General features: G+C 38.6%; 1 protein-coding gene across 6 annotated transcripts in view; it reads left to right on the plus strand.

Moving 5' to 3' along the window:
- Positions 1–1,693: 1,693 nt before the first annotated feature.
- Positions 1,694–26,383, plus strand: part of ICE2 (interactor of little elongation complex ELL subunit 2) — a 62,780-nt gene continuing 38,090 nt past the window's right edge. The window contains exons 1-5 of one of the 6 annotated variants that reach the window (XM_055278284.2): positions 1,694–1,840; positions 2,775–2,909; positions 4,669–4,773; positions 18,970–19,231; positions 20,568–20,687. In XM_055278284.2, the coding sequence (XP_055134259.1) occupies positions 2,869–2,909; positions 4,669–4,773; positions 18,970–19,231; positions 20,568–20,687 (528 nt within the window). In that variant the 5' untranslated portion in view covers positions 1,694–1,840; positions 2,775–2,868. The other 5 variants (XM_055278285.2, XM_055278292.2, XM_055278288.2 and 2 more) reach the window with 5 other exon arrangements.

Raw genomic sequence — 26,383 nt, forward strand, 5'->3', positions numbered from 1 at the left:
ATCATTCTAAAATGTCAGCCAGGTGTAGTGGCTCACACCTGTAATCCCAGCACTTAGGGAGGCCAAGGTGGGCAGATCACTTGAGGTCAGGAGTTAAAGACCACCCTGGCAAACCCCATCTCTACTAAAAAAAATATACAAAAATTAGCCAAGTGTGGTGGCGTGCACTTGTAGTCCCAGCTGCTAGGGAGACTGACGCAGGAGAATCGCTTGAACCCGGGAGGCAGAAGTTGCAGTGAGCTGAGATCGCACCACTGCACTCCAGTCTGGAAGACTCTGTCTTAAAATAAAATGTAGAACATGCTTCCCTAATAGCACACACTAGATTCTGTTTATGCAATGGGTTTATGCAGTTCCTTGTATTAAACAAAAATTACAGGAGGCCATTGTTTTGAACTTCTGCACTAGACCCCAAGAGACCAGACTAAAATAAAAATGGAATCACTCATGCTCACCACACCGAAACTGAGTTATCTGGCCCTCCAAGAAATCAGGAGACAGAGATAACAGGCCAGTTTCAATTTTCAATCAACAAGATAATGAATTTCCTCTGTTTTAGTCCCTACGGCAAAAAGTAACTTGAAGTAACCTGATGTTAACCAGTTATCTTTCTATTGTTCTGTCTGTCTCCACCTTACCAGGAAAGTAACTTTGAAATGATCAATCTGCTTTTTGTTCTTTGTTTCTGCTTTCTACAGCCCTTTTTTCTGTCTGTAAAGCCAACCTCCTCTGTTCCACTCATTGGGACACTCATTCCATTTTATGGAAGGAAGTGTTGCCTGATTCTAGAATCGCAATAAGGCCAACTGAGATCTTTAGATGTGTCAAATTTTTGTCTTTTGACACTTGTGCTGGTCTGCCTAGAACGCCCTTTCTCTTCATTCCACATACCCACATTCTTCAAATGAGCCCACATGGCAGGTGCTCGGTGCAGTAACCGACATATAAGTACTCAAAACTATTCAAAGCTGCGTTTTGCCCCTCACACTAGCTATTCCTCTCCCTCTAACCTCAATCTTTTCTATACACCTTTCTTATGTAGCTTATTACTTTCTATCGTATTTAATGTAAATGTCTTAGATTGCCAGAGATCCAAAGCACTGCAAAAATCAGTATTCAGTCTTAGTCCATGTGTACCCAGCACCAAGCACAAAGTACTCTGTTTATGGTCAATAAATCTTTCCGTAATGGATGAGAACAAAACTAGTGTTTGAACCAGAACGGCCTCTGGTGGAAACTCACAGCTAAAACTGGATGGGGAGTGGAGCGGAGGTGAAGGAGCACTTAATGAGGCCCTACTATGTGCCAGGTACTGTGCAGAGCACAGCTTCTTCCTTTGTTTCATTTAATCCTTTCCAAAAAACTGTATGAAGCAGCAGTAACAATCTCATCTCCATTTTACATATGAGGAGTTTGGGTTAGGGAAGTCAGGAAACTTGCCTGAGGTCACAACCAAGTATGTTTGGGTCTTTCCAGTACTGCACTTGTCGCTTGTCCTCCTTCCAATTTATCACTCCCCTCCACTCCCCGACGAAGGTCGAGGACTTTCTAGGAAAACACGCAGTCTCCAACCACCTCCGCCTGGCGAGCCCAGTCTCGCCCTTCGCTGCCAGAACCACAGGGAGCGCGCGTGGCGGGAGGAAAGAATGGGAGCAGCCGTCAAGACGCAAGACCCCACCCACTATGTCGTTTGTGACGTCATCACGCAGGGCCGAGTCGGCGCGGCCACATCCTTTAAATATGGTCTTTCCCGGGCGCGCGCGACAATGTGAGGAGTGGGGTGGAGCGTGGTGTGTGGTGTGTGGCTGCGGCCTGGGCAAGAGCCGCCGCGGACCATGAGGTGGGCGGAAAGGCTGTGTTGCAGCCGAGACGCGGACGGGAGGGCGCTGCCGGGCCAGCGGGCGTGCTCATGCAGGGGCGGGAGGAGGGAACATGGCGGCCGGGCCAGGACCCTTTGCTCTTGGCTCTGTGCGGCTCCTACTCCTGCTTTGCTTGCCCTTTTACTGCATTTCTAGAACCTTGTTTCCCCTCTCCTTGCGTCCCCTTTCCCTCAGCCGTTTCTTTTGCCTTCATCGACTCTTCCCCCCAGCTCCACACTCGTTCGAAGTGTGACAAGTAGATTAAGTGGGAGCCGGTCGGGCCCGTCCGGTGCCAAGAGACCGACTCCTAAATTTGATTAGGTTCTCGCATGTCACTTTATCAGTCTGCCTGGGGTCACAGGAGAAGTACTGAACATGAGAGATCAAGCCTGATTTGTAGTCCTGATGATGTCTGTAAGTGATCTTGTGAAATGTCACTTAAGTTGACCTCAGTCTCCTCAAATGTGAGGTTCTCTGTGAAAGGCCTAAGATTCCTGATACCGAGGTAGCTTTTGTCATGCAGTGCCTGCCAGAATCTGCCCCATAACAAAGCATGGTCGGGAAAACAAAAGCAAGATTTATTTTGGCAGTAAGGGAATGGAAAACTGAGTTGACTTACCGTTCCATGCCATCAGGTGGCCTAGTATGTAAGCAATGAGAACACCATTCTGTTTCAGCTCTTATTTCCATAGTGAGTGTCCTAAGAGTAACACTCCCGGCGTAGATTAAATGGAAAAGGGCTCGTCCTGTATCGTCATTGCTGCTCTGCTACGAAGAACCTTGGGTCTGCTGTATTCTGTTTTAGGTGCCACAGTCTGTTGACGGTAGCTGTTTAGGGAGAGATTCTTCCTCACCTAACAGCACGTGGCCTAGCCAATCACTTGCTTTTGATCTTGGCCTTTTGTTTTTCCTCAGCTGAGTAAGTTCTGGAGGGATCCTGCCTCTATTGGAACCTTCGCAGCCAGGCAGCTGTGAACTGTGAGCTAGAGTGAAGCAGAAATCTAGGAAGATGAGCTCCAAGATGGTCATAAGTGAATCAGGACTGAATTGGTGAGTTGTAGCCACTTTGTAATCCACTGAAGAGGAGTGTGGTGGGGCTGATGGTTGACATAAGAAAATAGATTTCTGGCATAGAGAGATTTGAAGGAAACAGAAAATACAAGTTTAGGGTCTCAGAATTTACCCTATCCTCATCTTCACATACTGAACGCTAGAGTTATGGCTGACTGCACTTCCACTCCTGTAGTGGAACAACACAGTTCAGCACTCAAATTATTTTTAGGTATAATTCGGTCAGGTACTTATTGTTGGTCTCCTGTGAAGGAGAGATACCGGAATTTTCTTGAGTCCAAGAACCTTGCCCATTTCCATACAAGTAATAAAAAAGACCCTCTTTAAGAATAGACATGCTTTTTGTTATATTGAAATCTATATCAAATGATATAAATGCATAGACTGTATTTTAAAAGTATATGAGAACTTTGCAAATAGAGAGCCTGGTTAAATAATATAGTAGTTTTGTAGACATCTAGTTAATACATGTGCTGCTTTAGTTCGTTTTAACACACATTTACTAAGCCAGCCAAGGAGGATCAAATATTATAAATGGTTACAGAGTATTAAAATAGTACCTGACTCAGAATATTAAGTCAGTATGTTCAGTGAGTATTTGTTTATTGCTTACAACACTCCCATCCCCAGGGAGCTCACAATCCCTGAGACCCTTGACTTTGTTTTTATATGATGTGCAGAAACTTAAGAATTTATTGAGATGTCACAGATACAATACCACGACAAGGTGATAAGAAACTATACTGGTACATAGCAAATAAGACATTCTAATTTTACCATTAATACCTTAATATAGTTTTTTGGATAAATGCCTTTAAGAACAGTTAAAAAAGGAAAAGAGTATGGAGCAAATATGCTAGAATTTCTTATCTGGGCACTAGGACACCCAGAAGTTGCCATTTGATTAGATAAGAGGTTTGCACATTTGCATTCCTTGCCAGTGCTATAAAGTATGCATTCAGATATAGCACAGATGCTTTTATATACCACCGGCATTGTGAAACTAGTTGTGGTTTTAGAACCTTTGCATAATATTGTAGCCCTTGGAATTACCCTTTTCCACAGAATTTTACTGACCTTTGTCCTCCCTAGATTAATGGATTCAGTGTTTTCAAATTTTTAATTCCCTCGTTCAAACAGCATTTTTGGATGCCTAACTATACGGAAAGCATTGAATATAATATGTTAGTCTCTAAATTAATTATAGTGTTATGAAAAATCATATCACCTTTGAGGTGGTTTTAGCAAACCAGTTATCCCATTTGCCAAAGTAAACAAAATAGGTAGAATATTTAGTCTTTGTAGTGTCTTTTGGCTCAGCACAGTAGTGCATGAAACAAAAATAAGTTGAGAAGTATTTTCAGCAACCAAATATCTTAATGTTATGTCCTAGAGCCAGAAGTGAGGCCAGCCTTTGACAGACGCTTGATTATACTTCATTCTTTTCTATCTTTAATTCTCCAGTCTCTGTGACATTTATTTAATTGTGTACTAAAGAAAATGCAAAGCTGATTATTGGGGCTGGAGAATTTCATAATGGGCCTGGGTTTAAAGCTATCCAAGAAGTAACACTTCTAAGCCCACAGATCTGGTATATGAAATTAAACATAGTAAGAAGAGATTGGGGATGAGGGGGTAAGAAGGTATGAAATTATAAGTTACAATTGTGCCATTATGTGTCTTAGTCTAGCATGAGATTTTGAATTGTCAAATGTAAATACATTACTTTGTTTCACAGGGATATTTCCCCAAAAAATGGCCTGAAGACATTTTTCTCTCGAGAAAATTATAAAGATCATTCCATTGCTCCAAGTTTAAAAGAACTATGTGTTTTATCCAACAGGTAATATGTTTATTTGGTTATTTATTTCCATATTTGATTGTCGTTTTTCTGATAGTTGAAGTTTTATGTGTATCTCTAGTATTAAACATTCAAATTATAGAAATGTTTAAAATAAAACAACTTTTAACACTGGTATTATCTTTTCAGACCTTCAGTCCTTTCCCCACACATGAACTGCAAAACAATTTTATAGTTTATAATACTATGCTAAACTATCCCAATATTTTTATAATACTATACCAATATAGTATAATACTATAGAAACATTTATACCAATAAATGTTTTAGTATAGTACCAATATTATACTAATAATTGTTTAGTATAGTACTAAATAGTATACTATTTATAACATGTACACACACACATACATATACAGGTATATAATACAAAATGGGATTATGCTAAAAATATACTATAAAACTGTTTTGCAGTTATCTATCATTTAAAGTGATATTTTGAGTATCTTTTCATGCCCCAACATTTAGTTCAATCTTAATGGTTGCATATTACTTCACTATATAGCTTATAGATGTACTTTTAATTCATTTAGCTAGTCCTGTGTTGCAAAACATTGTTTCCTTTTTTCTTTTTTTTTTTGGTAATTAAAAACAAGATATTGGTGAATTTTTATAGTTATTTCTGTAAGATATACTCACGGAAATTGAATTGTTTGGTCAGACAATATGTACAGTTTGTATTTTAATAGATATTGCCAAATTGCTAAAGGTTTTTTTCCTCTCTGATACTTAATGACTATTAAGTGATACTTTTTACTTCTTAACTGCCAACTTGCCTGTAGTAGCTCTTCTTTCCTTTTTGATCGAATATTTCTACTCTGTTGTTGATGAATCCGGAAACCAAGTAATTGAGTTTACTAGAAAAATGTATAAATACACCAAATGAGGAATTAGGAAACTCCCCCAGGGAAGCTCAACATTTACTTTCTTCATTTCTCCTTTTACAGTGGAGGAAGTGTATCTCCCCCATCTTTTCCTGCTTTCTCAGTTATCTTTTCTGTCCATTGTCCCCTCTTACTCCTCTATCTTTGTTCTCTCCCATTTTCAGTCATCTTGATTACTTTTTGGTTTTTCTTTTGTTTTTTGAGAGACATGGTCTTGCTATGTTGCCCAGGCTGATCTTGAACTCCTGGCTTCAAGTGATTCTCCAACTTGGCCTCCCAAAGTGCTGGGGTTACAGCCAGGAGCCACTCTGCCTGGCCAACTTAATCAGTATTTGAACATGCTTAAGTTTTCCTGTTTTAAATAATCCGTGGACTCCACATTTTCTCCTGATTACTTTCTTTTTTTTTTTTTTTTTTTTAGTTTTTATTTTTTATTATTATACTTTAGGTTTTAGGGTACATGTGCACAATGTGCAGGTTTGTTACATATGTATCCATGTGCCATGTTGTTTTGCTGCACCCATTAACTCGTCATTTAGCATTAGGTATATCTCCTAATGCTGTCCCTCCCCCTCCCCCCACCCCACAACAGTCCCCAGTGTGTGATGTTCCCCTTCCTGTGTCTATGAGTTCTCATTGTTCAATTCCCACCTATGACTGAGAACATGTGGTGTTTGGTTTTTTGTCCTTGCGATAGTTTACTGAGAATGATGTTTTCCAGTTTCATCCATGTCCCTACAAAGGATATGAACTCATCATTTTTTATGGCTGCATAGTATTCCATGGTGTATATGTGCCACATTTTCTTAATCCAGTCTATCATTGTTGGACATTTGGGTTGGTTCCAATTCTTTACTATTGTGAACAGTGCCGCAATAACATACGTGTGCATGTGTCTTTATAGCAGCATGATTTATAGTCCTTTGGGTATATACCCAGTAATGGGATGGCTGGGTCAAATGGTATTTCTAGTTCTAGATCCCTGAGGAATCGCCACACTGACTTCCACAATGGTTGAACTAGTTTACAGTCCCACCAACAGTGTAAAAGTGTTCCTATTTCTCCACATCCTCTCCAGCACCTGTTGTTTCCTGACTTTTTAATGATGGCCATTCTAACTGGTGTGAGATGGTATCTCACTGTGGTTTTGATTTGCATTTCTCTGATGGCCAGTAATGATGAGCATTTTTTCATGTGTTTTTTGGCTGCATAAATGTCTTCTTTTGAGAAGTGTCTGTTCATGTCCTTTGCCCACTTTTTGATGGGGTTGTTTATTTTTTTCTTGTAAATTTGTTTGAGTTCATTGTAGATTCTGGATATTAGCCCTTTGTCAGATGAGTAGGTTGCAAAATTTTCTCCCACTCTGTAGGTTGCCTGTTCACTCTGATGGTAGTTTCTTTTGCTGTGCAGAAGCTCTTTAGTTTAATTAGATCCCATTTGTCAATTTTGGCTTTTGTTGCCATTGCTTTTGGTGTTTTAGACATGAAGTCCTTGCCCACGCCTGTGTCCTGAATGGTATTGCCTAGGTTTTCTTGTAGGATTTTAATGGTTTTAGGTCTAACATTTAAGTCTTTAATCCATCTTGAATTAATTTTTGTATAAGGTGTAAGGAAGGGATCCAGTTTCAGCTTTCTACATATGGCTAGCCAGTTTTCCCAGCACCATTTATTAAATAGGGAATCCTTTCCCCATTGCTTGTTTTTGTCAGGTTTGTCAAAGATCATATAGTTGTAGATATGTGGCATCATTTCTGAGGACTCTGTTCTGTTCCATTGATCTATGTCTCTGTTGTGGTACCAGTACCATGCTGTTTTGGTTACTGTAGCCTTGTAGTATAGTTTGAAGTCAGGTAGCGTGATGCCTCCAGCTTTGTTCTTTTGGCTTAGGATTGACTTGGCGATGCGGGCTCTTTTTTGGTTCCATATGAACTTTAAAGTAGTTTTTTCCAATTCTGTGAAGAAAGTCATTGGTAGCTTGATGGGGATGGCATTGAATCTATAAATTACCTTGGGCAGTATGGCCATTTTCACAATATTGATTCTTCCAACCCGTGAGCATGGAATGTTCTTCCATTTGTTTGTATCCTCTTTTATTTCATTGAGCAGTGGTTTGTAGTTCTCCTTGAAGAGGTCCTTCACATCCCTTGTAAGTTGGATTCCTAGGTATTTTATTCTCTTTGAAGCAATTGTGAATGGGAGTTCACTCATGATTTGTCTCTCTGTTTGTCTGTTATTGGTGTACAAGAATGCTTGTGATTGTTGTACGTTGATTTTGTATCCTGAGACTTTGCTGAAGTTGCTAATCAGCTTAAGGAGATTTTGGGCTGAGACAATGGGGTTTTCTAGATATACAATCATGTCATCTGCAAACAGGGACAATTTGACTTCCTCTTTTCCTAATTGAATACCCTTTATTTCCTTCTCCTGCCTCATTGCCCTGGCCAGGACTTCCAGCACTATGTTGAATAGGAGTGGTGAGAGAGGGCATCCCTGTCTTGTGCCAGTTTTCAAAGGGAATGCTTCCAGTTTTTGCCCATTCAGTATGATATTGGCTGTGGGTTTGTCATAGATAGCTCTTATTATTTTGAGATACGTCCCATCAATAACTAATTTATTGAGAGTTTTTAGCATGAAGGGTTGTTGAATTTTGTCAAAGGCCTTTTCTGCATCTATTGAGATGATCATGTGGTTTTTGTCTTTGGTTCTGTTTATATGCTGGATTACATTTATTGATTTGTGTATGTTGAACCAGCCTTGCATCCCAGGGATGAAGCCCACTTGATCATGGTGTATAAGCTTTTTGATGTGCTGCGGGATTCGGTTTGCCAGTATTTTATTGAGGATTTTTGCATTAATGTTTATCAAGGATATTGGTCTGAAATTCTCTTTTTTGGTTATGTCTCTGCCAGGCTTTGGTATCAGGACGATGCTGGCTTCATAAAATGTGTTAGGGAGGATTCCCTCTTTTTCTATTGATTGGAATAGTTTCAGAAGGAATGGTACCAGTTCCTCCTTGTACCTCTGGTAGAATTCAGCTGTGAATCCATCAGGTCCTGGACTCTTTTTGGTTGGTAAGCTATTGATTATTGCCACAATTTCAGAACCTGTTATTGGTCTATTCAGAGATTCAACTTCTTCCTGGTTTAGTCTTGGGAGGGTGTATTTGTCGAGGAATTTATCCATTTCTTCTAGATTTTCTAGTTTATTTGCATAGAGGTGTTTGTAGTATTCTCTGATGGTAGATTGTATTTCTGTGGGATCGGTGGTGATATCCCCTTTTTCATTTTTTATTGCATCTATTTGATTCTTCTCTCTTTTCTTCTTTATTAGTCTTGCTAGCAGTCTATCAATTTTGTTGATCTTTTCAAAAAACCAGCTCGTGGATTCATTAATTTTTTGAAGGGTTTTTTTGTGTCTCTATTTCCTTCAGTTCTGCTCTGATTTTAGTTATTTCTAGCCTTCTTCTAGCTTTTGAATGTGTTTGCTCTTGCTTTTCTAGTTCTTTTAATTGTGATGTTAGGGTGTCAATTTTGGATCCTTCCTGCTTTCTCTTATGGGCATTTAGTGCTATAAATTTCCCTCTACACACTGCTTTGAACGTGTCCCAGAGATTCTGGTATGTTGTGTCTTTGTTCTCGTTGGTTTCAAAGAACATCTTTATTTCTGCCTTCATTTCATTATGTACCCAATAGTCATTCAGGAGCAGGTTGTTCAGTTTCCATGTAGTTGAGCGGTGTTGAGTGAGTTTCTTGATCCTGAGTTCTAGTTTGATTGCACTGTGGTCTGAGAGACAGTTTGTTATAATTTCTGTTCTTTTCCATTTGCTGAGGAGAGCTTTACTTCCAACTATGTGGTCAATTTTGGAATAGGTGTGGTGTGGTGCTGAAAAAAATGTATATTCTGTTGATTTGGGCTGGAGAGTTCTGTAGATATCTATTAGGTCCACTTTGTGCAGAGCTGAATTCAATTCCTGGATATCCTTGTTAACTTTCTGTCTCATTGATCTGTCTAATGTTGACAGTGGGGTGTTAAAATCTCCCATTATTATTGTGTGGGATATTGTGTCCCTTTGTAGGTCACTCAGGACTTGCTTTATGAATCTGGGTGCTCCTGTGTTGGGTGCATATATATTTAGGATAGTTAGCTCTTCTTGTTGAATTGATCCCTTTACCATTATGTAATGGCCTTCTTTGTCTCTTTTGATCTTTGTTGGTTTAAAGTCTATTTTATCAGAGACTAGGATTGCAACCCCTGCCTTTTTTTATTTTCCATTTGCTTGATAGATCTTCCTCCATCCCTTTATTTTGAGTCTATGTGTGTCTCTGCACGTGAGATGGGTTTCCTGAATACAGCACACTGATGGGTCCTGACTCCTTATCCAGTTTGCCAGTCTGTGTCTTTTGATTGGAGCATTTAGCCCATTTACATTTAAAGTTAATATTGTTATGTGTGAATCTGATCCTGTCATTATGATGTTAGTTGGTTATTTTGCTCATTAGTTGATGCAGTTTCTTCCTAGCTTCAATGGTCTTTACAATTTGGCATGTTTTTGCAGGGGCTGGTACCGGTTGTTCCTTTTCATGTTTAGTGCTTCCTTCAGGAGCTCTTTTAGGGCAGGCCTGGTGGTGATGAAATCACTCAGCGTTTGCTTGTCTGTAAAGTATTTTATTTCTCTTTCACTTATGAAGCTTAGTTTGGCTGGATATGAAATTCTGGGTTGAAAATTCTTTTCTTTAAGAATGTTGAATATCGGCCCCCACTCTCTTCTGGCTTGTAGAGTTTCTGCTGAGAGATCAGCTGTTAGTCTGATGGGCTTCCCTTTGTGGGTAACCCGACCTTTCTCTCTGGCTGCCCTTAACATTTTTTCCTTCATTTCAACTTTGGTGAATCTGACAATTATGTGTCTTGGAGTTGCTCTTCTCGAGGAGTATCTTTGTGGTGTTCTCTGTATTTCCCGAATCTGAATGTTGGCCTGCCTTGCTAGATTGGGGAAGTTCTCTTGGATAATATCTTGCAGAGTGTTTTCCAACCTGGTTCCATTCTCCCCGTCATTTTCAGGTACACCAGTCAGACGTAGGTTTGGTCTTTTCACATAGTCCCAAATTTCTTGGAGGCTTTGTTCATTTCTTTTTATTCTTTTTTCTCTAAACTTCCCTTCTCGCTTCATTTCATTCATTTCGTCTTCCATCAGCGATACCCTTTCTTCCAGTTGATCGCATCTGCTACCGAGGCTTCTGCAATCTTCGCGTAGTTCTTGATACTTCGCTTTCAGCTCCATCAGCTCCTTTAAGCCCTTCTCTCCATTGGTTGTTCTAGTTATCCATTCTTCTAATTTTTTTTCAAAGTTTTTAACTTCTTTGCTATTGTTTTGAATTTCCTCCCGTAGCTCAGAGTAGTTTGATCGTCTGAATCCTTCTTCTTTCAACTCATCAAAGTCATCCTCCATCCAGCTTTGTTCTGTTGCTGGTGAGGAACTGTGTTCCTTTGGAGGAGGAGAGGTGCTCTGCTTTTTAGAGTTTCCAGTTTTTCTGCTCTGTTTTTTCCCCATCTTTGTGGTTTTATCTACTTTTGGTCTTTGATGATGGTGATGTACAGATGGGTTTTTGGTGTGGATGTCCTTTCTGTTTGTTAGTTTTCCTTCTACCAGACAAGACCCTCAGCTGCAGGTCTGTTGGAGTTTACTAGAGGTCCACTCCAAACCCTGTTTGGCTGGGTGTCAGCAGCAGTGGCTGCAGAACAGCGGATTTTCGTGAGACCACAAATTCAGCTGTCTGATAGTTCCTCTGGAAGTTTTGTCTCAGAGGAGTACCCGGCCGAGTGAGGTGTCAGTCTGTCCCTACTGGGGGGTGCCTCGCAGTTAGGCTGCTCGGGGGTGAGGGACCCACTTTAGGAGGCAGTCTGTCCGTTCTCAGATCTCCAGCTGCGTGCTGGGAGAACCACTACTCTCTTCAAAGCTGTCAGTCAGACAGGGACATTTAAGTCTGCAGAGATTCCTGCTGAATTTTTGTTTGTCTGTGCCCTGCCCCCAGAAGTGGAGCCTACAGAGGCAGGCAGGCCTTCTTGAGCTGTGGTGGGCTCCATCCAGTTCGAGCTTCCTGGCTGCTTTGTTTACCTAAGCAAGCCTGGGCAATGGCGGGCGCCCCTCCCCCAGCCTCGCTGCCGCCTTGCAGCTTGATCTCAGACTGCTGTGCTGGCAATCAGCGAGACTCCGTGGGCATAGGACCCTCCGAGCCAGGTGCGGGACACAATCTCCTAGTGTGCCGTTTTCCAGGCCCGTTGGAAAAGCGCAGTATGAGGGTGGGACTGACCCGATTTTCCAGGTGCCGTCTGTTACCCCTTTCTTTGACTAGGAAAGGGAACTCCCTGACCCCTTGTGCTTCCCGAGTGAGGCAATGCCTCGCCCTGCTTCGGCTCGCGCACAGTGCGCTTCACCGACTGTCCTGCACCCACTGTTTGGCACTCCCTAGTGAGATGAAACGGGTACCTCAAACAGAAATGCAGAAATCACCCGTCTTCTGTGTCGCTCAGGCAGGGAGCTGTAGACCAGAGCTGTTCTTACTCGGCCATCTTGGCTCCACTCTCTCCTGATTACTTTCTTACCTCTTCTCTCATTTATACTTAGACTTCTTTAAAGACTTGTATATGCTCACTGGGAAGAAATGAGGAACAAAAAAGCTGTAAGACATACAGAAAACATAGTAATAGTAAGTCCTTCCCTATCAACTTAAATGTAAATTAATTAAACTCCCCAATCAAAGGATGGATTGGCAGAATGGATTTAAAAACAGGACTAAAAACTTTCCATTTACTGCACATCCTACTCCACTTGCTGGGATTACAGGCATGAGCCACCAAGCACAGCCTATAGCTGTATTGTATTCTATAGTTGGGTGTATATAATTTTTAAATTGACCTCTGTTGATATTTAGCTTGTTTCCATTCCTTTACTGTTAGAAGCAGTGAGCATTGGCCAGGTGCGGTGGCTCACGCTTGTAATCCCAGCACTTTGGGAGGCCAAGGCGGGCAGATCACGAGGTCAGGAGATCGAGACCACGGTGAAACCCCGTCTCTACTAAAAATACAAAAAAATTAGCTGGGCATAGTGGCGGGCGCCTGTAGTCCCAGCTACTCGGAGAGGCTGAGGCAGGAGAATGGCGTGAACCCGGGAGGCGGAGCTTGCAGTGAGCCGAGATCGCGCCACTGCACTCCAGCCTGGGCGACAGAGCGAGACTCCGTCTCAAAAAAAAAAAAAAAAAAACAGCATCCTTTTTACATGTGCTTGTATAAGTAGGATAAACTCCTGTCGGTGGAGGGTACATATATATATTTATTTTGATAGATATTGCCAGATTGCGATTAAAAAGCATTAAAGAAAAAAGTGCTTTTTTGATTCCATCAAATGAATGCATAAGTTTACATAAAAACAAGCAGAAGTTGTATTAAAGAGACAATTTTAGTCCAGGCTCAGTGGCTCACACCTGTAATCCCAGCATTTTGCAAGGGTAAGGCAGGAAGATGACTTGAGGCCTGAGTTTGAGACCAGCCTGAGAAACAAATTGAGACCCCGTCTCTCCAAAAATAATTTGTTGTGTGTAGTGGCACATACCTATTGTCTTACTTAGGAGGCTGAGGCACGAGGATCACTTGAGCCCAGGAGTTTGAGACCAGTGAGTTGTGATTGTGCCACTATATTCCTGCCTGGGCATCAGAGTGAGATCCTGTCTACAAAAAAAAGAGACAAATTTTTCAAAATAAACGTTTTAAAGAGGCAGTTTTAGAAGCAACTTTCCTCTTGCCAAAGTGCATAATTATAATGTCTGTGCTGATGTCAAATGTACAAAGTTAAAGCAATAGACTCCCTTATGTATGTACATCTATGGATATTTTTAAAAACTATTTGTTATTCAACTTGTACAGTTTTTTGAGGATAACTAATTTGTTAAAACTTACTACCAATTAAAGAATTGCCATTGTTTTTTTGGATCAAAAAATGCTTATAAATCGTATTGTCCTGGGATTTAGAGAACATATGTCTATCTTTAAAAAAAAGGATCATCTCAGTTCAGGCGTAGGTGGCTCACACCTGTAATACCAGCCCTTTAGGAGGCCAGAGCAGCTGGATCACTTGAGCCCAGGAGTTGAAGACAAACCTGAGCAACATGGTGAGACCCTGTCTCTACAAAAATACAAAAAATAGCCAGGTGTGGTGGTTGTGTGCCTGCAGTCTCAGCTACTGGGGAGGCTGAGGTGAGGATCACCTGAGTCCAGGGAGGTTGAGGCTGCAGTGAGCCAGGATCATGCCACTGCACTCCAACCTGGGCAACAGAGTGAGACCCTGTCTGTCTCTGTCTCTCTCTCTCTCTTACACACTACATACACACTCAAATAATCTCGGCTGGGCACAGTAGCTCATGCCTATAATAACAACACTTTGGGAGTCTAGGGGTGAGAGGATCACTTGAGCCCAGGAGTTCAAGACCAGCCCAGGCAACATAGCAAGACCTTGTCTCTACACATAATTTAAAAATTAGCTGGTGTGGTGGCATGCACGTGTGGTCCCAGATGCTTGGGAAACTGAGGTAGGGGGACCAGTTGACCCTGGGAGGTCAAGGCTACAGTGAGCCATGAACACACCACTGCACTTCTGGACAACAGAGCAAGACCCCATCTCAAAATTTGAGACCTTATCGCAAATTAAAAAAAAAAAAAAAAACAACTTATTTGAACTTTTGTCTCAGCCTTTCTCTTTTTACACTAAAAATTTCTAGTATTAATCTTCGTCTTGCCACTGCTTCTCATTTTATTTTTAACTTTAGTGTCTTGCCATGTTGCCCAGGCTAGACTCAAATTCCTGGGCTCAGGTGATCCTCCTGCCTCAGCCACCTGAATAGATGGGAGTATAGGTGCACACCAGTGTGCCCAGTTTATTTTTACGGTTCTTTTCAGGTCCGCTTCTGTTCAGCATATCCCAGGTGTGTGTTATAGCCTGGCTTTGTACAAGGAAAAAGGCATTTTGCTGGAAGTTGGGCATACCTAACTCCTAAAATATTTTTTTCTTAGAATATCCTTATTTTCTTTAGATTTCTATAGAGCACAAAATAATCTATTAGTATAATTTACCTTGTACTATAGAAAAAATACACAAGTTATTGATATGATGTTTCTAGTCTTTTTTCCTAACCTTGTTTTATTAAGAATTATTACAGTCATTGTTATAGTAATTACTGTAATAAATCTTAATTACTGTAATAATTATTACAATTATTTCAGGCTTTATTGTTTACAACTATTTTCCTGTTGAAAAACAAGGCCTTTTATTCTATTAATTTCAAGATAAAAAAAATTTTCCTTTTGCTCTCTGTGCTCCACAAGTGTTTGTAAAATGAAAGAACAACTTGAATAGTGTTTTTACAAATGAATTATATAAAAAGTTAATATTGTGTTACTTTTCTTTGAAGCATGAAAAAAATTATAGAATATTTGGAAAGTCCCCCAAGAAAATAAAAGATATTAAAATGCACCATGAGCCATTCATGTATAAATAGCCACTGTAAACAATTACCTTTTTTTTTAAATTAAAGTTTCTGTTTGCAGATATTCATAACTGAGTTTTAAGCAAACAAGGGGGGAATAGCTTTAAATGGAAATATATATATATATAAAGCTTTAACACATTTAATTTAGGAAAATAAATCAAACTCAGAAGATAGTAGTAGACTTGAAATGGAGACTAGAACCACCATTTCCAAATGCTACTTTTAAACAAGCTACCAAACCAGTATTTAAAGTATAGGAAACTTAAAGTTTTGGATTCTGCCCTGTTTGTTTTTTTTTTTTTTTCCTTAACAACTTTGAGAAAGGAGAATGGGTAGTTGACAAAATGCAGGGGCAAAACTTCAAACCATCAACCAAAATAAAATATAATGCTGTATACGTGAATAGAGAAACCCTGTCAGATGCTTTTGGTTTACACCCTGATGAAGATTTTGACAGCACTGCACAAGGAAATGATCTTGATGTGCTACCATTTCATTCTTTGCTGAATGTAGCCAATTTAAACTGCTAGAATGTCTTGACATTCCTAGTCTGGCATATCTGAGTCAGCATCTTGTTGCTGCAGCAGCTTAATTAAATTTGCCAGTTTGTGGCACAAGGACAGACATGTTCTCATATTCAGAGAGACAGCTGTGAAGCAGTATTGTTAAGAGTGCAGACACAATACTGTTAGGTTTGAATAGCTCTCAAGACGTTTTCTAGTGAGAAGTCAGTTTGCTGTAAAACATTTCTCCCAAGATCAGCAGTTAATGTTCATTTTGTTAACCTAAAATATGCTTATTTTTATACAATTATTGGAGAAACTTTAGTAGCTATGTCTTTTTTTACCTGTGTTATTTTCAGAGCCAACCTAAGCATCCTAATTTTAATTTCCAAAATTCTCCTCCCATTCCCTTATCAGCTCTTTGAGTAGTTTTTTATCCATTGTTTAGCTCTGAGAGAGTGGTCTTAAATATTTTTGCTTTATTTGGGGACCTACGTATTTTCTAAAATACTGTTGTCATCTTTTGGAATTTTTGCCATATTTATTCTAGTATTATAAAGCTAATTTAAAACTAATCAGTAGTAGTTTTGGATGGAATGTAACTCACCCTTTGTCCAGACGCAGATCTAAATTAGTAGTTCTCAGCCGTATCAGACTGATACCCACCCACTTTTTATGACAGGTATTTATAAGAAATAAGATACCTCCTTTACTAGCTTAAAATGAAATTAATAGATATAATTTTTAAAAACAAGTATATCCTATACCTATAAGTGTGAAATAATTTATTTTTTAATATTTAAATTCATAGAGACTACTGCATTATGAGATATAATGAGGTAGTGAGATGCATCAGTTAAAATGAATAGTTCATTTATTTTAGTTCATTTAAAGTATTTAAGAGAAAATAAAGCATACCATAAAATAATCATAGGAAAAATAAAATGTACCATTAGGATAAATAATAACAGACTAGACTTATTTATACCTGGTAAGAGATAATAACAGACTAGACCTATTTGTACCTGGTAAGAGAAAGCCTGAAGGGGACTGTTAAAATGTGCAGGATAGTACTGCATATTGCAGGCATTTGGTATTCCCCCCCTTCTGAATGCCTTTAATCCCCCCTCTTTTGTGACAATCCAAATACACCTACAGGCTTCCAGAGTGCCCTGGGGACATTAAAACTGTCATGATTGAGAACCACTGCTATGGATATTTTCTCTTCTCTTTCTTTCCCTTAATCCCTGATCATTATGTTCTTAGGATTCTCTTTAGTCACCTATTTGGTATGTTCACTTTGGAAACCCAAGTTCTCCATAGTCCAATTGTGTTGATGTACATATCTACTTTTCTTTCTTCTTCTTTGACTTGTCTAATGCACTTGGTTATAATGTCCTGGAGATTGGAGATGGTACTGTACTTAGTGTTGTATTTCCAGTACCTGGCATAGGCTGGCACATGGTAGTTAATAAATATTAACAAATGGAGGAATGAAGAATGAGTCAGCAGATGTCCATCTTTCTCTAGTTTCCCTTCCTCTGTGGATTATTGTGTAATTTGGAGCCAGGTTATAGGAACAGTTACGGTGTAGAAGTTACAGTTGTACAGGCCAAGGAAGTACAGTTTTTGATGCACTTCTAAAGCCTCTTATTTAAAATGTAGATTACAATAACTGAATAGCAAAAATAGAGATGGATTATGAATAAGATAAGGAAGTTGTGTTCATATACCTTAATTTGGATAAGGTGACTTCTTAAAAGCAGGGGTAGCATTTGTGAATCTAAGTAACAGAGAAACTCTCTAAAATAAAAGAAATTTATTTGGGAGTAAAGCATTGCAGTGGGAGTGTGTATGCCATAGTAAACTATGTGCGTATTCAGGGAGGTAAAGGAGGACAAAGATTTTTAAAGGAAAAAATCAGGATTGTCTGATTGTTTTGAAATAGTTATACTTGATCTCTGAAAGATGAATAACCAAGGTGACACCAATCCAAGGACCAGCAGTTCCTGAACAAATACCCTTGCAGAAGTATTTTGTTAGCAGGAATTCAAACATGAGAACTCTGTCTTCATGGCCTTCACTAGCTCTAATTATCAGGGTTTTTGTGTTTTTTGTTTTTTGTTTTTTTTAAGTTCCAGGGTGCATGTGCAGGATGCGCAGGTTTGTTACGTAGGTAAACGTGTGCCATGGTTGTTTGCTGTACTTACCAACCCATCACCTAGGTATTAAGCCCAGCATGCATTAGCTATTTTTCCTAATGTCCTCCTACCCCAACCCCACCCCACAACACGCCCATGAGTATTCCCTTCCCTGTGTCCATGTGTTCTCATTTCTCAGCTGCCACTTATAAGTGAGAACATGTGGTGTTTGGTTTTCTGTTCATGCGTTAGTTTGCTGAGGATAATGGCCTCCAGCTCCATTCGTGCCCCTGCAAAGGACATGATCTAATTCCTTTTTATGGCTGCATAGTATTCCATAATATTAGGGATTTTTAAACATTGGTGACCCCATTGTGATTCTAACAACCTTCACACATTCCATAAACAAATATGGTAACAGGTTCTGAAGCTACTCACTACTTTCTCTTCTGGTACATTTCATTAAAGATACCCCAGGATTTTTCTTTGGCATCCATGAAAAGCATAAAGTCATTTCCATGAACTCAGCCATGTACCAGAGTGATAGAGGATTGTACAACTTTTCCAAAACCAATACTGCTTTCAAAAAATATGGTGCATAATGTTAGAATTTTCTTAATTTTTGAGATAAGCAGAGGAAATCAGAACATTTAGAATCTCAATGAATTTTGTTAATCTCAAATTTGTGATTCCTTTACATTCTGTTCTTAGTAGCTTTTATTCACCATAATAACTGATAAATCTTCGTAATGAATTTAAGTATTAAAAACTCAAATTGTAGTAAAATGTAAACATAAAGTACCTGCATATGTAATTGGCAAGAATGATTTTCCCCTCTTTATTAATGGGAAAAAAACTTCTAAATTGAATAAGTATGCCTCTTCCTCTCCATCACATAATTGAAGGTAAGTTTGCATTGTGATCCTATCCCACAGAATACTTAATCTACATTAAATGGCTAAACATCAAAATGCAGGTGGCAGAGTTAGATAATAATCCAGAGTTTACTCTGTTAATCATGCTATATTCTCCCTGGTGATTGAGAATCATGAAGTTCCATGATAGTAATCTTCATGTGAAAAGCACATATTTGTAAATTATATTTTGTTTTCCAGACGTATAGGAGAAAATTTGAATGCCTCAGCAAGTTCTGTAGAAAATGAGCCGGCAGTTAGTTCAGCAACTCAAGCAAAGGAAAAAGTTAAAACCACAATTGGAATGGTTCTTCTTCCAAAACCAAGAGTTCCTTATCCTCGTTTCTCTCGTTTCTCACAGAGAGAGCAGAGGAGTTATGTGGACTTGTTGGTTAAATACGCAAAGATTCCTGCAAATTCCAAAGCTGTTGGAATAAATAAAAATGACTACTTGCAGTACTTGGTATGTATTCTGTTCTTCAGTTTCAGGAAAAAATAAAAATTAGGAAATATTTTACGTTTATGTTTTTAGGTCCCATCATCTTTTTTAAAATGGAAAATTTAAGGAGATCGATTGACAGAGCCATGGTGCTTTAATTCTTTTGTTGGTTCCATTATAGTTAAAGCATTTTGCTCTACTTCTGAGCATGTCTCGCTCCAGTTCATCTTAAGTACTAGCAGTAGAATTTTAGGTAGATCATACCGATTTTAAATTATTGCTTAATTACTTCAATGAAGACATTTCCAAATTCTCAATTATATAAATGATGCTGTGCTGAACATCTTTGTAGCAAAATCTTTGTTCATATCAATGATAGTTTCCATAAGATAAATTCTTAAAAATAAAACTGCCAGATCAAAACCTATGCATGTTTTCAAAGCTTTGATCTGCAGTTACACATGCATACATTGTTCTGCAAAAAGTTTAAACCAGTTTGTTTGTACCTCTGTTGTATGACAGGTTTTGAAAAAACTGTCTTCTCTAATCCTACAGGGGTAAGGTAAAAGAAAATCAAAATCAAATTTAAAAAAAGAAAAAACTATCTTCACTAATATTGGACATTACCTTTTTTGCCTTTAATTTAAAATGGGAAAAATGATCTCTTGCTTTACATTAATTTAATTTATGATTACTAATGACAATAAGCATTTTCCATATGTGTATAAGCCATTTTTATTTTTTCTTTGGTAACTTGCCTATTTATATTATTTGCTCATTTTTCTATTCGGATGTATGTCTTTTTAAAAAAAATTGAGGCCAGGCGCGGTGGCTCATGCCTGTAAATCCCAACACTTTGGGAAGCTGAGGCAGGTAGATCACCTGAGATCAGGAGTTCAAGACCAGCCTGGCCAACATGGCGAAACCCCATCTCTACTAAAAATACAAAAAATTAGGCAGGTGAGGTGGCGGGCGCCTATATAGAGCCAGCCCCAGCTACTCGGGAGGCAGAGGTTGCAGTGAGCCGAAATCGTGCCACTGCACTCCAGCCTGGGCAACAAAGTGAGACTCTCTCAAAAAATAAAAAAAAAATTTTTTTTACGGCATTTTATAAAATCAACTTCTCAATTCCTGAGCATGTATTGTATAGTCTTAGTCACTTGCTTTTCTATTTTGTGGAGTTTTTAATAGCAGTTTATCGTTACTGTATAATAATTTTTACTGACTTCTTTGATTTCTGCTTTGGATTTGATACTTTAATTATTCTTTAAGTCCAAATTATTATAGCAATGATTAAGAATGTGATTGTTTTTTAATGAAACTTTTTATCCCAAGACATGTCTACTTTTTTAAAAATCAGGATATGAAAAAACATGTGAACGAAGAAGTTACTGAGTTCCTAAAGTTTTTGCAGAATTCTGCAAAGAAATGTGCGCAGGATTATAATATGCTTTCTGATGATGCCCGTCTCTTCACAGAGGTAAAAGAACAACTAACATTTGTGTAAACTGCCAAGTGATAGGCAATAGCAGCATTCTGAAATGTGTGATGATTCCACCAAAAGCATTCGGAACTGTCAGTGTTACCAATTTAAAAACCACAGGTCTTTTCTTCATCATGCATTAAAATAGTAGAAAAACTAAAATAGTAGAAAAACTAACATCTCAAAATTGTGTATTATGGTATATTTTTATGTATATTTATATTCTTTAACGATCCAACTACCGTATTGTATCATTACATTTTACTCACATAATAGTTTGAACTGACCCACTGATTTCGCTTGTGAGAGAATAGTGTTTAAGGAGTTATCCTGGTCCCTAAAAGTCTGAATGGCCCTTTAAAACTCAGTCAAATGAACTTGTGCTCATTATGTTTGTGGTAACCAGCCACAAAATGATAAATTTCAACTCTGAGTTCATGTTTGGATACTTCACTCATTCATGCAAATTTATTAGTAAGACCTGTGTATCATCCCAGCTTGTACCCTACCATCATTCATTGAGCCTACCAGAAAATTAAAGTATACTACTTAAACAGGCCAGGTGTGGTGGCTCACTCCTCTAATACCAGCACTTTGGGAGTCCGAGGTGGGTGGATCACCTGTCAGGAGTTTGAGACCAGCCTGGTCAGCATAGTGAAACCCTATCTCTACTAAAAATAACAAAATTAGCCAGTCGTGGTGGTGGGCGCTTGTAATCCCAGCTACTCAGGAGGCTGAGGCAGGAAAATCGCTTGAACCCGGGAGGTGGAGGTTTGCAGTGAGCTAAGATTATGCCATTGCACTCCAGCCTAGGTGACAGAGCGAGACCCTGTCTCAAAAAAAAAAAAAAGAATAAATAAAGTATACTACTTAAATAATAACTATATATATATACACACACATATATTTGTAGTAGAGTTTTTAAATATCAGTCTAAATTTAAGCCGTTAAATCTGGTCACTGTAAACAATAGTGTTAATATATTTAACACTATTGAACTCTACACTTAAAAAGGGATAAGATGGTAAATTTTACCATAGTTTAAAAAAACAAAACTAGGCACTCTAAGTTGAAGGACAGCAGGAGTATTACACTTTCACTATTTTAAAAAAAAAAAAGGCTGGGCATGGTGGCTCACACCTATTTTTTCAGCACTTTGGGAGGCCAAGGCAGAAAGATTGAGCCCAGTAATTTTAAACTAACCTGGGCAACATAATAAAATCCCATCTATACAAAAAGAATTAGCTGGCATGGTGGCATGTGCCTGTAGTCCTAGTCACAGCTACTTGGGAGGCTTAGGTGGGAAGATCACTTAAGCCCAGGAGGTGGAGGCTGCAGTGAGCCTTGATTGTGCCGCTGCACTCCAGCTTGGATGACAGAACGTGACCCTGTCTCAGAAAAAGGAAGGAAAAAAAAAAACACTGTAAGGAAGAATTTTGTTGTTAATATGAACCAGAAGAATGGTTCTTCTAAATAAACAAATTTGATTTTTATTTTCTGTGAACCTAAATATATCCAAAGGGAATGTCATAATTTTCTATGTGGAAAAGGAGCTGGCAGCTATTCTTGTTTTAATAGTGCCTTTTAAAAGTCCAGAATGATGTTTTTAATACATAAGTCATAGTCCAGGCTGGAGTGCAGTGGCACAATCCTAGCTCACTGCAGCCTTGAATTCCTGGGTTCAAGTGATCTTCCCCACCTCAGCCTCCTGAATAGCAAGGACATGGGCATATGCCACTGCACCTAATTTTTTTTAGATACAGGGCCTACTATGTTAACCAGGCTAGTCTCAAACTCCTGACCTCAAACAGTTCTCCTGCGTCAGCCTCTCAGAGTGCTGGGATTACAGCCCATCTTTCTTAGGAAGAGTCTTTACAAAGTTCTACAGTGGCCTGCATGATCTCTCCCCTCCCTCCCATCCCCCATCCTCACTTTCTACAAATTGCCCTATCAGTTATTCTGCTCCCACCTGTGGACTGGCCTTTACATTTCTTCAATACTTCAAGCATAGTCCTGCCTTAAGTCCTTTGGCATTTGGGGTTTCTATTTTTCTCTCAGTCTGTTCCCCGAATTTCTGCGTGTAGTAGTGTCTTGATTCTTTTAGGTCTCTGTCTGTTCAGATGTCACCTATCAATGAGGATGTCCCTGATTACCCTATGGAATGTAGTATGACCCTCACTTTTCCCTTTACCACGTTTTATTTTTGCTTATTGTCCTTCCCCTCACTGTTTTTGTAAAACAGTGCCTTTTTGTAAGTGCTGTTTTGTTCACTCATGTCTTCCAATGACTAGAATAGTGTCTGGCACGCTTAAGTGCTCAGGTGCTCAATGTAAATATTTCTTAGGTGAATAAAAAACTGTACTTTATTAACAAAGTACATTACTTGGTAGCTAATGATAAATGATAAACATTGTCATGTTTTTTTCCATATTGATGTGGCAGCACATTTTCTCTAAGTTGTATTTTACATCCCCATCCCAAAGATTCACTAATGTTTTTCTGAGATCTTTTAGTTTTAAAATTTTATATATGCAATGTCACGTACATATGGAAAAGTATATAGAACAAAAGAAAAAGTAGGTGCAGCTTGACAGATAATTATATAGTAAACATCTATGTAACTCTTACCCGGGTCAAGAAATAAAACAATGCCAGTAATTCAGAAGCCCCCTGTGTAGTCCTCCTGTGTAATAAATAACATTCTCCTTACTTGAATAAATAATCAGTGTCCCAGCTTTGGTGGTGATAAGTTCTGTGCCTTTTATATGTGTATGGAGGGTGGCAGTTCTACTTCTCTTTTGCCTGATTTTTTGGGGATTTTTTTTTCTTTTTTTAAGAGATGGAGCTTCGCTCTTGTCACCTAGGCTAGAGTGCAATGGCACGATCTCAGCCCACCGCAACCTCTGCCTCCAGGGTTCAAGCTGTTCTGCTTCCGCCTTCCAAGTAGCTGGGATTACAGGCTCCTGCCACCACGCCCAGCTAATTTTTGTATTTTTAGTAGAAACAGGGTTTCACCGTGTTGGCCAGGCTGGTCTCGAGCTCCTGACCTCAGGCGATCTACCTGCCTCGGCCTCCCAAAGTGCTGAATTACAGGCGTGAGCCACCGTGCTTGGCCCTTTTTGCCTGATTTTGAATTTTATGTGAACAGAATCCTTTTGGGCCTTCCTTCTTTCATTCAGTATTGTGCTTTTTAGATTCTTAGGTTGTGTGAGTTGTAGTTCATTCACTTTCATTTCTGTCCATTTTTCCATTATATGAATAAACTACAATTTATCCTGTTGATCAGAACTTGGGTTGTTTCCAGTTTGGAGCTATTCTAAGCAGTACTCTTAAGAAAATTCTCATACATTTATTTTGGTACACATATGCACACGTTTCTGTTGGATATACAGATGCTTCTTGACTCACGATAGAGTTACATCTCAGTAAACCTGTAGTGAATTAAAGATGCATACACCTAACCTACCAAATATCGTAGTGTATTTTAGCCTACTCTAAATATGCTCACAATACTTATATTTACCTACAATTAGGCATAATCATCTAACACAAAGCCTATTTTACAATAAAGTATTGAGTGTCTTGTAATTTATTGAATGCTGTACGTTGCAACAAAATTGCAATGGTTTGGCACCATCGTAAAGTTGAAAAATCATTTAGTGGAACCTTCATAAGTTGGGGACTGTTTGTATACCTAGAAGTGGAATTATTGGGTCATAGAGTATGCATATCTTCAACTTGAGTAGATTTGCAAATGGTTTTCCAAAGTGGCTATACCAGGTTATATCAATTTACATTCTAACCAGCAGTGTTTAAGAGTTCTGTTGCTCCACATCTCAGATATATATATCTCTCTATATAGATATATAGAGAGATATAGATATATGGGGGGGCAAGAGAGAGCACATGTTTTCATATGCTTCCTGCTCACTTTTTCTTGCAGAATGACTGTTCATTTTTTCTAATTGATATGTAAGATTTCTTTGTATATTCCAAATGCAAAAACTTTATGGGCTATGTATGTTGCAGTTTTTCTTCTTTTTCTGTTTTGAATTTTATCTTTTTATATTGACAAGTTAAAATTGTATTTATTTTGTACTATATGTTTTTAAAATATGTATACATTGTGGAAAGGCCAAACTGGGCTAATTGACATATGCATTACCTCACAAACCTATTTTTTTGTTGTGAGAACACTTAAAATCTACTCTTAGCAGTTTTCAAGAACACAATACACTGTAATTAACTATCATCACCATGTTTTACAATTGATCTCTTGAACTTTTTCCTCCTGACTGAAATTTTGTGTCCTCTAACTTTTTCCTCACCACCCCAGCTATTAATACTCACTGCTTAGATGGATTCATTCACTGTGGTTTGCACAGTGGTAGTATTCTGATTGCATCATTTATTCGTTGGAATACTTTTTAAAAGATATGCTTTCCCTTACTTACTATTTGGTTTCCCAGTTCATGTAGCTTACCATGTAGCAGAATAAATACTAGATTCTTTCCTTTTAAATACCACTTTTAAAAAAATTAGTTCCTTCTTATTCTCCAATGTTGGTGTGTTTTCTTTTTTTAAAATGTTATTATTAATTCATGGAGTTAAATATATATGTGTTTCTGTCCACTACGATTATTATCCTTTGTAAGCCTCAAATAGTATTAACTCACTGAGAGGCTCTTCCTACTGGCTTTTCAGTCAGTCTGGTAGTCTTTGAGGCTCATTTTGTTCATTTCCTGCCCTGGCCCTGGAATCAGCCATTTTCTAGAGCCCTTGTTTCTTTTAGTGTGAAATGATATTTCAAGACTACAATCTGGGAACTACGGATGCTCCTGGGTTGATCATTGTTTTGAGAATAATTCAGTGGATAGAACTAGGAAATAGATATTTAAAGGAAAATACCTCATATGTCTCATTTGCTTTATCCCACATTACACTCGCAACAGCCTCAAAATAACAATATTAATACTAGTGATCAATACGATTACTGAAAACAATTGAAAGTATTTTTCTTATGCTTTTCTCATTCTTCCCCACACTTTTTAAAAGATTGTACTGTGTTTTTATTGTTAGAGCATCATATAGCCATTAAATACTAAAGCCTCCCTTTTAAATCCACATTTAATTTTTAAAACAATTTTATTAAGGTATAATTTATATATAGAAATTACTCATTTTAAGAGCATTTCTTTTGTGAAATGTCTGTTGAAGTATTCTGCTTATTTTTTATTTGCTTTTATTTTTATTAAGCCATAAAGTTTCTTTATATAGTCTGAATACAACTACATTATATATAGTTTTCTTCCAGTTTATGATGTATTTTTAAATTTTTTAAATAGTGTTTCAAAGAACAGAATTTTAATGGTCTAATCTATCAAAAATTTTTGTGGTTAGTGATTTCATATGTTCTAGCACAGAAATACTTGCCTATCCCAAGTGATTCTCAGACTGGGGTCAGTTTTACTCCTTCCTGACCCGGCTCCCCACCCCACCCATCCCTAGGACTTTAACGGTGAGACATTTTTGGTTGTTACAACTGGTGGAATGCTACTAGTATCTACTGTGTAGAGGCCAAGGATGCTGCTAAACATACTAAATGCATGTGAGTGACGTCCCCCACAACAAGGAATTATCCAGCTGGAAGTGTCAGGGGTGCTTGCATTGAGAAACCCTAATCTAAAGGGCTT

This window comes from Symphalangus syndactylus, chromosome 5, assembly GCF_028878055.3.
Source record: "Symphalangus syndactylus isolate Jambi chromosome 5, NHGRI_mSymSyn1-v2.1_pri, whole genome shotgun sequence".
Classification (NCBI taxonomy): Eukaryota; Metazoa; Chordata; class Mammalia; order Primates; family Hylobatidae; genus Symphalangus; species Symphalangus syndactylus.